The 12,632-nt window shown below is 39.1% G+C and overlaps 1 protein-coding gene across 2 annotated transcripts in view; it reads right to left on the bottom strand.

The window, feature by feature from the left end:
- Window positions 1-11,547, bottom strand: part of LOC136875365 (protein RCC2 homolog) — a 321,715-nt gene extending 310,168 nt beyond the window's left edge. For both annotated transcript variants that reach the window (XR_010860420.2, XM_067148916.2), the window contains exon 1: window positions 11,295-11,547. Coding sequence is in view for 1 of the 2 variants with exons in the window: in XM_067148916.2 (XP_067005017.2) it covers window positions 11,295-11,501 (207 nt within the window). In the remaining variant the exon portion in view is untranslated. The remainder of the gene's footprint in view (window positions 1-11,294) is intronic.
- Between the last annotated feature and the right edge of the window lie 1,085 nt (window positions 11,548-12,632).

Below are 12,632 nucleotides of genomic sequence, written 5' to 3'. Positions count from 1 at the left end.
TAAATTTTCCAGCTAACTCATTCCTGGTTGCCAGCGTTTCGCCCCCGCGTGCTAAGTTGGGCTCATCAGTTGGTACTTAGCACACCTACCAAGACGCATGGCTAGTGCATACCGTGGAGGCCACTGCATAGGCTACTTAGAGCCACCGGCAATGCCAATGCACTATGAGAGACTTCGTCTCATTACCAAAAAATGGTGGGCCATCAGATAATATAGATGTGATTCCCATAGGGAATCTTAAATATTTGTCCCGAATGAGTAAATTTATAATACCAATATAAATGGTCCGCTATTAGACATAATAAATTTTCCAGCTCACTCATTCCTGGTTGCCAGCATTTCGCCCCCATGTGCTAGGTTGGGCTCATCAGTTGGTACCTAGCACATCTACCAAGGCACATGGCTAGTGCATACCGTGGAGGCCACTGCGTAGGCTACTTAGAGCCACCGGCAATGCCAATGCACTATGAGAGACTTTGTCTCATTACCAAAAACTGACGGGCCATCAGATGATATAGATGCTGATTCCCATAAGGAATCTTAAATATTTGTCCCGAATGAGTAAATTTATAATACCAATATAAATGGTCCGTTATTGGACATTATAAATTTTCCAGCTAACTCATTCCTGGTTGCCAGCGTAATGAGACAAAGTCTCTCATAGTGCATTGGCATTGCCGGTGGCTCTAAGTAGCCTACGCACTGGCCTCCACGGTATGCACTAGCCATGCGTCTTGGTAGGTGTGCCAGGTACCAACTGATGAGCCCAATCTAGCACACGGGGGCGAAACGCTGGCAACCAGGAATGAGTTAGCTGGATAATTTATAATATCCAATAACGGATCATTTATATTGGTATTATAAATTTACTCATTCGGGACAAATATTTAAGATTCCCTATGGGAATCAACATCTATATCATCTGATATTGGTAATGAGACAAAGTCTCTCATAGTGCATTGGCATTGCCGGTGGCTCTAAGTAGCCTACGCAGTGGCCTCCGCGGTATGCACTAGCCATGCGTCTTGGTAGGTGTGCTAGGTACAAACTGATGAGCCCAACCTAGCACACGGGGGCGAAACGCTGGCACCCAGGAATTAGTTAGCTGGAAAATTTATTATGTCCAATAACGGACCATTTATATTGGTATTATAAATTTACTCATTCGGGACAAATATTTACGATTCCCATCACAGGGTAAGCTAACGCTCAAACCTCCTGCATGATGATGATAATACGTAATAATAAGTTTTATAAAAGTATATTTGAGGCACTCGGGGCTAAATAATGGTAAGCCACACATTGAGCAATATTGAGATTTGTACGCATTTCGTACCTGCTGGAGGATGGCAAGCCACTGGAGGAGTGGTATTTGAAGAAACCAAGAGATGGCAGCACACACTCTATTGTTACGTATTGCACCAAGACACAGCACGTCATTTTTGTGCTTTAGTATGGTAATCCACAGCAAGATGGCGTCTTACAGAGGAAACAGTGTGAGCTGTTGTTTCGATGAAAAAATGCATTTTGGAACCGAGACGGAAGCCGATTGTCTTGCGAATGAATCCTCGTGCGATGACAGTGTTGTAGATGTGCATTATCAGCCAAATCCATGTGATATCTCATCAACATCAGAGGTAAGCATCAACAAAATTTTATTATGTGGCATGCCATATTATAGCATTGGACAATGTGGCTTATCATGACAATGCAGTACATGATGTACTGTAAGATAATGCTAATATTTAATGGAAGTATGAACTATGGGACTATTTCTAAGATATTTATATGGAGCCAAGTAAACATAAACGACTGTTAAACTAAGATGGGCATCACTAGGTGACTGCTATAGGGGTTATTGTGGCTTCCCTTTATACAGATGTTAAATTGCTGTATTGTAAAGTGTAGTTTCATAGGTTCATGCTATTAGTTTTTTATTCCTTTTTCTTCCGCAAGGATGAAGACTTACCTCCCATTGTTAGAGAGGTACCCATCTCACCTGCCAAGAATGGAAGGCATCGATGGCGGAAAGAAACACCGGAGTTGAGTAAAAGGGCTAAACGTAAACGCCGGTGTAATAGGGTATGTACTTAAATATAGCTATTAACCAGAATTAAAAGTATTAGAAAAATAATTACTTTAATTAAATAATAATAATAATATTATTATTTAGGAGAGCCGACACAGAATATCAAATTAATATTAAATTTGTAATGTGATATGTCTCGTAAACATGCTGTAAGATGGACAGTATTTTTTATTTTTAAGGGTGAAGAGTACACTGTTCACGGAGACTTCCGTGAAATTAATGTCAAGAAGCGTGGCCGTCCTACACAGACATCACGGATTGCGACCTTGACACCAAAAAATCATAGGCCCATTCCTATACAGCATAAGAAACTGACGTCATAGACAAGCTTCCATACATACCTGCGGTGCATCATGGATATTATTAATCTCTGACTCAGTACAAAACCACAGAGCAGGTTGAGGAACCTGAATTAATTGATGGCAGTTTCTTAGATGACGGTGGGAGTGACGTGATCGGTGATCAGTAAAGCCAAATGTTGGCACAGAAACTTTGGTGATAGACAATGACAAGCCACAAGATTATATGTATTCCTTGTACTTAATGTTTTTTCTACTATATACATTAGTTGAAAAGGTTCTATTTCATGTTACAAGAATACCTTAATGTATGCAGTACTTTATCACTCAATAAACATACCTATTATGTCCATAACCTGATTTATGGAATTCTTTAACCTTCAAATGCATCTCCTGTAAAATTTCCTCAATGTGGCTTAACATTATCTAGCCCGAGTGCCTCATTTGTAATAATTAATTTATTGAAATTGTGCTGGACAAAGCGGAGGTGGGACAGGTTTTTGCCTGGATCACCAACTTCCCCTGTCAGTTTCAATTCCAGTATGAGTACATAATCATCACTTCTCTCGCTTAGTCATCAATCGCTCGTGACTAGCGTGTCGAACCTCTCCAGCAGGCTCATTTCAAGTACTTGGAATGGATTAATTTGAATGGAATCAGGCCATATATTTAGATGATAATAATAATAGTGAATGATAAATGATACAATAACGTTATATATATATATATATTTATATATAGTTATTGACAATAATAATAATTATTATTATTATCATTTAATGAATATAATCCTTACTGTGTACGTCAAAAGAATCCATTCGCAATGCTTTACGTGTGAAATTGTAGTTAGTACATTACAAATGTAGGTCAGTAAATCAATTGTTTAAAGATGTACGCCACTAAGAGAATGTATGGGATTCTAACATGCATACGTTCAAGTATTAATTCTTTTAAATGCACTCGACGTACAATCCTTGAGCTGTGCTGTATTATAGTACTGGAGTACAACTTTGAATCACACGCCAGTTCATTTGGCAACAACGGCGAGTGTGACGAGGCAATTACTTCTGCTTTAGTCTGTTCAAAAAGTGATCCAGAGAATAGACACCACAGAGGTCTGCTATATACATTTCGATCACCATTTCCGAAAAGCCCAGAATCTTATCTGATGTCCTCATTTCAGTCTAATAGTGTCAAACTTCCTAACAACAGTTTGTTCTTTCAGATTTTACGTAACAAATTATCGCGTTATTCTTCCCTACCCTTCCAGTTCTTATTTGTATCCTCATGAAAAGAATTCAACTCTTTATACACCCCCTTAAGTTGATTCCAAACCCCCCTCTCCCGCCACAAAATACGTGTATTTTTAATAATGGAGAATAGAAATACCAATTTTCTCATCCATAATATCCTTTGTTTTTGAGATATAAATATCCTCAAACAAATAATTCAACTAATTTTTCAATTCATTATTCCCCACCTCAATTGGATTTTCCAAAAACGAAGGAATACGTGTTTCCTTATTTTCAAAGGAGATTCCAAACACAAATTTTCATGTCTGTAACGTCTTCAGTTTTAAAAAATATCAGTGTGCTCATTAAAAGAATTCAACCAATCCTTCAGTTTTTTCCAACCTCCGCCCCTTAAGTGTTTTATTGAAACAAAAAATACGTGTTTATTTTTAAAAGAGATCAAAAATACCCATTTTCACATCTATAACATGTTACGTTTTTGAGATATACTGTAGAAATGCAATTTTTTTTATTCACCCCTTTTAACACTTCCCCTTAAGTGGATTTTCAGAAAACAAATTCAGCATGTTCCCTTACCTTTTTCAGGAGATTCCAAATACCAATTTTCACGTCTGTAAAGTCTTCAGTACAGTGAAACCTTGGAATGCGAGTAACTTGTTCTACGAGTGTCTTGCAAGACGAGCAAATATTTTAAATAAATTGTAACTTGATAAACGAGTGAGGTTCCGCAATACGAGCATCACGTGTGCCTACGTTTTCCCCTCCCCTGTTTGTTTGTTGAATAGATGAAAGAGGTTTTTGGTCCTGTAATGAAGTAAAACCTTTCAGAAAATAATCTGCCGTTCAAAGTCTTGCTGGTTATGGACAATGCTCCTGCTCATCCTCCAGGCCTTGAGGAAGACTTACTGGAGGAATTCAAGTTCGTTAAGGTCAAGTTCATTCCTCCCAACACTACTCCAGCCTATGGATCAGCAAATCTTTTCGAACTTCAAGAAGCTATACATCAAAGCACTATTTGAGTGATGCTTCGAAGTGACCGAAGAAAAAAAACCTTGCCCTCCGAGAGTTTGGGAGAAATCATTTCCCCATCGTGAACTGCCTGGATATCATCGATAAAGCCTGGGATGGAGTCATCAAGAGAACTCTCACTTCCGTTTGTGGAAAGCTGTGGCTTGACTGTGTTCTTCGACATGACTTTGAGGGGATTGTTGGTGAAAATGAGCCGCCAATTGTGTCCTTAGGGAAGACTATGAGGTTGGAAGTGAATGACGTGGACATTCGAGAGCTGGTGGAAGAACATAGCCAGGAACTGTCCACCACCGAACTGATGGACCTGCATCGCGAACAACGGGAGGAGGTTATGGAGGAGATCTCGCACGGGGAAGAGGAGGAAACGTCAATGGAATCTCTCACTTCAACTGAGATTTGGGAGAAGTGCAAAATGTGAGAAACTGTGCAAAATTTTGTAGAAAAACACAATCCGAATAAGGCTGTAGCAGTACGAGCGATGAATCAGTTCAATGACAATGCATTGTCACATTTTCATGAAATCCTCAAAAAGAGGCAAAAGCGACAGTCATTGAACAGGTTCCTCATTAAAGTTGCACGAATAGGAAACAATTCCAGTGAGCCAACAGAAAGCAGTGATTCCGTTAGTGAAATTCGTGCTACACAGTAATTCTTCTCATGTCGTCTCGTCTCCCTCACACCAACAATGATTCTATTGTAAGATAAAGTGCAGTTTAATTTGTTTTAAGTTATATTTTGTTTCAGAACTGCTATGCGAACAAATATTTTTGTGTTGTGGACGAATCATCCACGTTTAAATGGTTTCTAATGGGAAAACTTGCTTTGATATACGAACGCTTTGGATTACAAACATGTTGCCGGAACGAATTGTACTCACAATCCAAGGTTCCACTGTATTTGATATATAAGTATCATCATTAAAGGAAACCAACACTTTTTTCACTTCTTTTTTACCAAACTTAAGTGGATTTTCCAAAAACACAAAATACATGTTTCTTTCTTTTTAAAGAATATTCCAAATGCAAATGTTCATGTCTTTAAAATCTTCAATTTTTGAGATATAAGTATCCTCATAAAAATAATTCAATGCGTTTTCCAGTCCTTGCTACAATCCCTTAAGTGAATTTTCCAAATACAAAAAATAAGTTTCCTTTATATTTAAAGGAGATTCCAAATACCAATTTTCATGTCTAATATTTTCAGTTTTGGAAATACCACTTCCCTAATAAAAATAATTCAAGCCCTTTTTTCATTCCTTTTTACCCCCCCCCCCCCCCTTTCCCAAATATTTTTCCAAAAACAAAAACTATGTGTTGCTTTATTTTTAAGAGAGATTACCAATTTTCACGTCTGCAATATGTTAAGTTTTTGAGATATATGGTACTGTAAATATATTCATTTTAAAAATTCACCCCCTTTAACACTTCTCCTTAAGTGAATTTTCAGGAAACAAATTATGCATGTTCCTTTACTCTTATAGGAGATTCCAAATACCAATTTTAACGCCTGTATTATATTAGGTTTTTGTGATATATTGTAGATATACTCATTTTAAAAATTCACCCTTTGTCACTCCCGTTTACTCCCTGTTAAATAGATTTTCCAAAAACAAAGAATATGTGTTTCTTTATTTTTAAAGGAGATGCCAAATACCAATTTTCATGACTGTAACATATTGAGTTTTTGTGATATAAGTATCCTGATAAAAGGTGTTCAACCACTTTTTCACCTTTTTTCACTCCCCTTAAGAGGATTTTCTGAAAACAAAAAAATTTGTGTTTCCTTATTTTTAAAGGAAATTCCAAATGCCAATTTTCACGCCTTTACACCATTAAGTTTTTGAAATATAGATATATCTCATTTCAAAAATTCAACCCCCTTTTTCATCCGCTTAGCACCTACATTGTAATATAAATGTATCCTCAAAACTTCATTTCTTTATGTCCAGTAGTTTTGGCTTGGCGATGATGAATCAGTCAGTCAGTCAGTCAATACATTATATATATATATATATATATATATATATAGATGTGGTTATTTATAAAAATAATACATTTTTGATTAAAACTTCACCCCACGCCACACGAGTCACCACTTTTATCACAACCATCTAGGTGCGGAATGACTGTTGTTTGTTTCTTTCTCATGGACGACATGACTGAATGGTCCACAAGGCTGTCAACCAGTTTTTTTTCTTTTTTTGCTAGTTGTTTTACGTCGCACCGACACAGATAGGTCTTATGGCGACGACGGGACAGGAAAGGGCTAGGAGTGGGAAGGAAGCGGCCGTGGCCTTAATTAAGGTACAGCCCCAGCATTTGCCTGGTGTGAAAATGGGAAACCACGGAAAACCATTTTCAGGGCTGCCGACAGTGGGGCTCGAACCTACTATCTCCCGAGTACTGGATACTGGCCGCACTTAAGCGACTGCAGCTATTGAGCTCAGTGTCAACCTGTTTATTTAGGAACTAAAACGAGTGCAAAGGTAGGTTACAACAACTATACCTGTAATACGGAAAGAAGCATTCTAACAGATAAGGCTGGAGGGAGGAGCATTGTACGGGCCACTGCACTGTGTCGCCACATTCCTTCATTCCTTCGTTTCCAGCTCATTTGTTCGTTCGCTCAGACTGCTGTGTTCTGTTGTACACAACTCAGAAGTGAGAGGTTTGGCAACTCCAAGCAACACAAGCAACTGCAGTGGACCCGCCCACATTTCCATGGCAACCATACCCCCTACTTAGTTATCACCACGCAGGCAGGCAATAAACGGACCTCCCTCTAAGAACTGTCAGAATTCTCCTTTCAGTATTACGACCTTAAATGACCTTTCTTTCTTGCCGTGCAAACAGTATATACCATGGCTGTAGAAAAAACCTCCTGAAGGGAGAACTCATGACAGAGATTGGTCTGGATGTGCAAAAGTAGGTTACAGCTACTTTTTTTTTTTTTTTTTTGCTTGACGCCGCACCGACACAGATAGGCCTAGGTCTTATGGCGACGATGGGACAGGGAAGGGCTAGAAGTGGGAAGGAAGCGGCTGTGGCCTTAATTAAGGTACAGCCCCGGCATTTGCCTGATGTGAAAATGGGAAACCACGGAAAACCATTTTCAGGGCTGCCGACAGTGGGGTTCGAACCTACTATCTCCCGAATACTGGATACTGGCCGCACTTAAGCGACTGCAACTATCGAGCTCGGTGGTTACTGCTACTAAATGACCAGTTTTTTGTCCCTTGCTGTGCAAACAGAATGCTCCTTTACAGCTTCTATTTACTTCAGATTTTATTCTGCAGGGGTTGGTAACAATGTTATTCCCATCATTGCTGGGAATTACGTCACCTCCAATTTTACGTTAGCCAATAGCAATGCTATTCTCCAGGCCACCTTTGAAACAGATGAAAGCGGAAATTAGTGTGAAGACCAGGGGAAGATGAGGGTAAGAGAGGTTGTGTCTACAGTGTTGTCACATGGTAGGAGAGGGGCAAGGGGGCGTGCATTTCATGCCCTTTGTAAACAAGTTTTGTTAACGAGTGCTCAATTTTCAATTACGTTCAAACATATTTAGGTACTGACTAGGTAGACAAATAAAGTATGAGAATTATACAATTGTAAATATCAACGAATGAAAACCTACAACCTGTTCATCAGTCTTTGACCGGGTCAGGAATATAATGAATGAACCATATATAGGCTATTAGTACAATGGGGTCGCCACTCCCAAGGTGATTTATTAATGACTCATAGATGCTATGAAATGATAATGGCATGTGTTGCTGGAATGAAAGATGACAGGGAAACCAGAGTACCTGGAGAAAAATCTGTCCCCCCTCCGCTTTGTCCAGCACAAGTCACACATGGAGTGACCAGGATTTGAACCACGGTATCCAGCGGTGAGAAGCCGGTGCACTGCCGTCTGAGCCACGGAGGCTCCACAATTGTAAATATCAATACGGAACCATAATGAAGTATATTGCAACTTCGAGAAGCGAGGTATATGGATTTTCGGAGGAATCGACCAGGAAACTAAGGAGCGTTTTGTAGTTTCAAGTCAATTGTAGGAACGCTGCTTCCCTTCTACCCATTATTAAGTCTTTTACAGCCAGGCTGAGTGGCTCAGAGGGTTGAGGCACCTTCTGACCCCAACTTGGCAGGTTCGATCCTGGTTCAGTTCGGTGGTATTTGAAGGTGCTCAAATACGTCAGCCTCGTATCAGTAGATTTACTGGCATGTAAAAGAACTCCTGCAGGACAAAATTCCGAAACCTCAGCGTCTCCGAAGACCAAAAAAGTAGTTAGCGGGACGTAAAGCAAACAACATTTATTATTATTATTATTATTATTATTATTATTATTATCAATGAGTCTTTCGCACTTCATGATAGCCAACAGGAGGACTACACTCACCAGTATTCAAATCATTCTGTTGAGTTTGAGCAACCTGACGATCCCAAAATTCATACGCAGAGGATTGAACAGTCGTGTAAATGGTTGAATATCAACATAAAGAAAGAGGGACAGGAAGGGGATAATGATTATTTGTATGTGTTTAAATTCCCATATATCCAGAGGCAAAGCAATTCTGGATTCAAAACGCCCGGGGACATGACATGGAAAAGACAAGGAATGGGACGAGAAGGTTAAAATCAGAGAACTACCTTTCGAAAGCCAGTTAGGAGTGCAGTGCTGCAACTAGAGAGGCAGCAGGCAACAGCAGAGAACTAGAACAGTAAGATGAGTGCAACAGTAGAGCTACCACTGGGAGTATCACTGCATGCTGGCAGTCCTGACAGCGCTCTGGGCCACAGGCTACCCAACTTAAAGAAGGAGACAGGGCATCATGTCGGTGTTGCTTATGTGCCAATTACCCTCTAAAATAAAGGGCTGAGGAAACATTTAAACAGAAAAAATACATCCATCTTGCTCCAACCTTGATTGTCTTCTGTATGTTGCAGGTTTATCATTAATTATAAATTTGTACAACGGGTCTAACTGAATGAGATAGTTGCTTGCGCATGGCTGAGCCAATGTCAGACGATCAGCAAGCATCCCCACACCCGCGGCCCAACAGATAAGTCTGGCCTAATTATTGCCCTTCACTTCCTACACTGTAGTCAATAAAGAGTCCACGTTCTACAAAGATGAAAGAAAGTTACCTTTACAGAAACGTATTTTTGAATGTAGGGCCCAACTGTTGTTATTATAAATATAAGTCGGCTCGTCACACTCATGCAGAGTTTATCAGGAGGTTGCTGGTCAATTACATCCCTCCAGAACTTCAATTCACAATCTTACGAACAAGATTGAGATTAATGGTTCAGTAGTAAACCAGAAACACATGCAAAGACATAGTGTGTTAACACACAGAAAATCATATGAAATTCGTGCAAAACTACAACGTTCGCCATAAAAATCACTACCAAAATGGGCAAAGCAATTTGGGGTTTTGGTGACTTCAGCACATACAGCAACAAAATTATTAAAACTCAAACCTAACAAACACACAAGTGTTCATAATTCAAAACCAGCTGATCACACAACATGTGCAAAACGAAACATAACAGTGGTCAATCAAAGTGTTTACAAGGTAAAATGTCTACTTAGCAGGGTAAGGACATTTCAAGCATTTGCTATGAAGTAAGAGTTGAGTTTAGTTTTTTCATACTGTAGCATATATGCAGATTTACAAATATAAGAAGCAAAGACAGAGTATAGACCGGCTGAGGCTAGGTTGGCCACGGCTGTGGGGCAAGCAAGCCAGCCTTGGCTCAGCTGCTTGCGAGCTGTCAAGTTTTACACAGAAAACCTTCTATCATTGATTATGTTCCACAGGTCTCTTTGGAGAACACTAGCTCAGCCATTCACAATCAAGACAGATTACTTTGTTCCAAAAGTGGTCCTATTCACAAAATCACCAATGTCTTAAAATTGTTCAAATCTGACACCCCACAATCACTATGATGGACTCAAACAATGGACTCATTGGTGAGAAACCAGTGACAATGCCAATCAACTACCATGTCCCCTATCATATATATCTTTCCAAAACCGCCAAATCAAGTAATTCCGTCACCACACAAGAAATCATCAAAAGAATTTTAATAGGCCTAGCACAATTTCACACAAGAATGAAGAAAATGCCAGAAACCAATAAATTTCACAAACCAAATCTCTACCAAATTTTCACATTTACTATCCACTCTAAATTAACTGTTCTCTCACTACAGTAGCAGAGGTTCCTTAAATTTAAGAGAGTGGGTGATGAATAATAATAATAATAATAATAATAATAATAATAATAATAATAAATAATAAAAGCCTTATGTCATCCTGTCTATCAACGGTGGGTGATATGAGACTCTGGAATTAGTTTCCTTTTCCTGTTCGAAATTCCTGACAAACAGGTCTATCGCATATACCACTACGATGCACATCAAGGTATCAATGATCAGACAAGAAAGTTACATTAGTAAAATATAAAGCATACAATATAAACCGTGGATTAAACATCCAGCTATACAAAACGGTATTAACAGGGTAAGCAGCAACGAATGTAAGCCATATTCTAAATAAAATTAGATGTATAGTAAATCCACATTAAGACGTGACTTTCTACTAAGATGTACCTTTTCATTGTCTTCACTATCACCCGTAGATTGAATTTTAATTCGCTTTCCTTTTTCATTGTCGCCTGCGGAAGGAAGAGGTGAATTTGTCGAACCGTTTTCATCACCTTTTTCGACAATATTTTCGGTCTCTCCCTTCGAAACGACTTTAGGCTGTTTATTCACACTATCTTCCCCATTCTCTTCAACTTTTCTTTTCCCAGACATGTTCAAATGCAAACGACTTCAACATCAAAAGATGCTATAAACAAAACTTATCGATCCTTAGCTTCACTCTTTCTATTGTTCTAATTTGTAACGTTTTTTGCGCTGCCTGGAGAAAAACATTGCGAACTGCGTTGTTCCTAATTTTTACGGTAGACAGCATTAAAATCGTCATATAAGATAAAAAGGAAAACCAGAAGTTTACAGAACAATTTTATTTCAGATAAACTACATTGATACAAACATACAAAGAAAGATATATCAAGCGTCCTTTGGTAATTAAAAATTGAAACATAATGATCAAAGGAAAATTATTTTTCACACGCTAGCCAGGCACCGGTGCGTTCACCATTCTCTGGATGCATGTACCGAAGTATTATAACATCCATTAAAAGAATTCGTGCACAGCCAAAGAGGTCATAAAGTGACGCAAGACCTGATAGGCCCCATCCATGGTTTAAACATTAAGGGCCGATTGCAGAAACGATGACTAGTTTTAAGCCTTAGACATCGTCTACCTAATCAACGTCTAAATCATTCACGATCTTCCATTGCATAAACAATGTTCAGTCGATGTTTAACTAGATATCCCTTAAACTTTCTATTATGGTTTAAAAGTGGAGACAGAAGTATCTTTGATGTAACTCTTTGCTTGTCGCAACCAATGAAATTCGTCGGTGCGCGCGCCGAACGCCAGTCAGCTGTTTGTCTTCCTACACATTACTCAAATATGGCTGAGCATGACTTGCCCACAGATAAGAGTATCGCTTTCGGTGGAAATTAAATCTCATAATATTATCGACAATAAAGTGACAAGCCACCGTATGGGGAAGTGTAGCTTTGCTTATAGCGTTGTTACAGTGAGTGTAATCTACTCATAAATTACGGTAGCTTCAACGAAGGGAAGATGAAGCAATAGTAATATGTAACCGAAAATGTGCTGTACGGGCCGTATAGATGTAGCTTGCATTCTGGAGATCGTAGGTTCGAAACGCATCATCGGCAGCCGTGAAGATTGTTTTCCGTAGTTTCCCTATTTTTACACCAGGCAAATACTAGGGCTGTTATTATGGCCACGGCTTTTCTTCCCCAGTCCTCTTTAAACGAAAATCACCACCACTTGTCTTTTCCTAT

This window comes from Anabrus simplex, chromosome 6 (assembly GCF_040414725.1).
Source record: "Anabrus simplex isolate iqAnaSimp1 chromosome 6, ASM4041472v1, whole genome shotgun sequence".
Lineage (NCBI taxonomy): Eukaryota > Metazoa > Arthropoda > Insecta > Orthoptera > Tettigoniidae > Anabrus > Anabrus simplex.
This window is presented reverse-complemented; position numbering and strand designations above follow the sequence as displayed.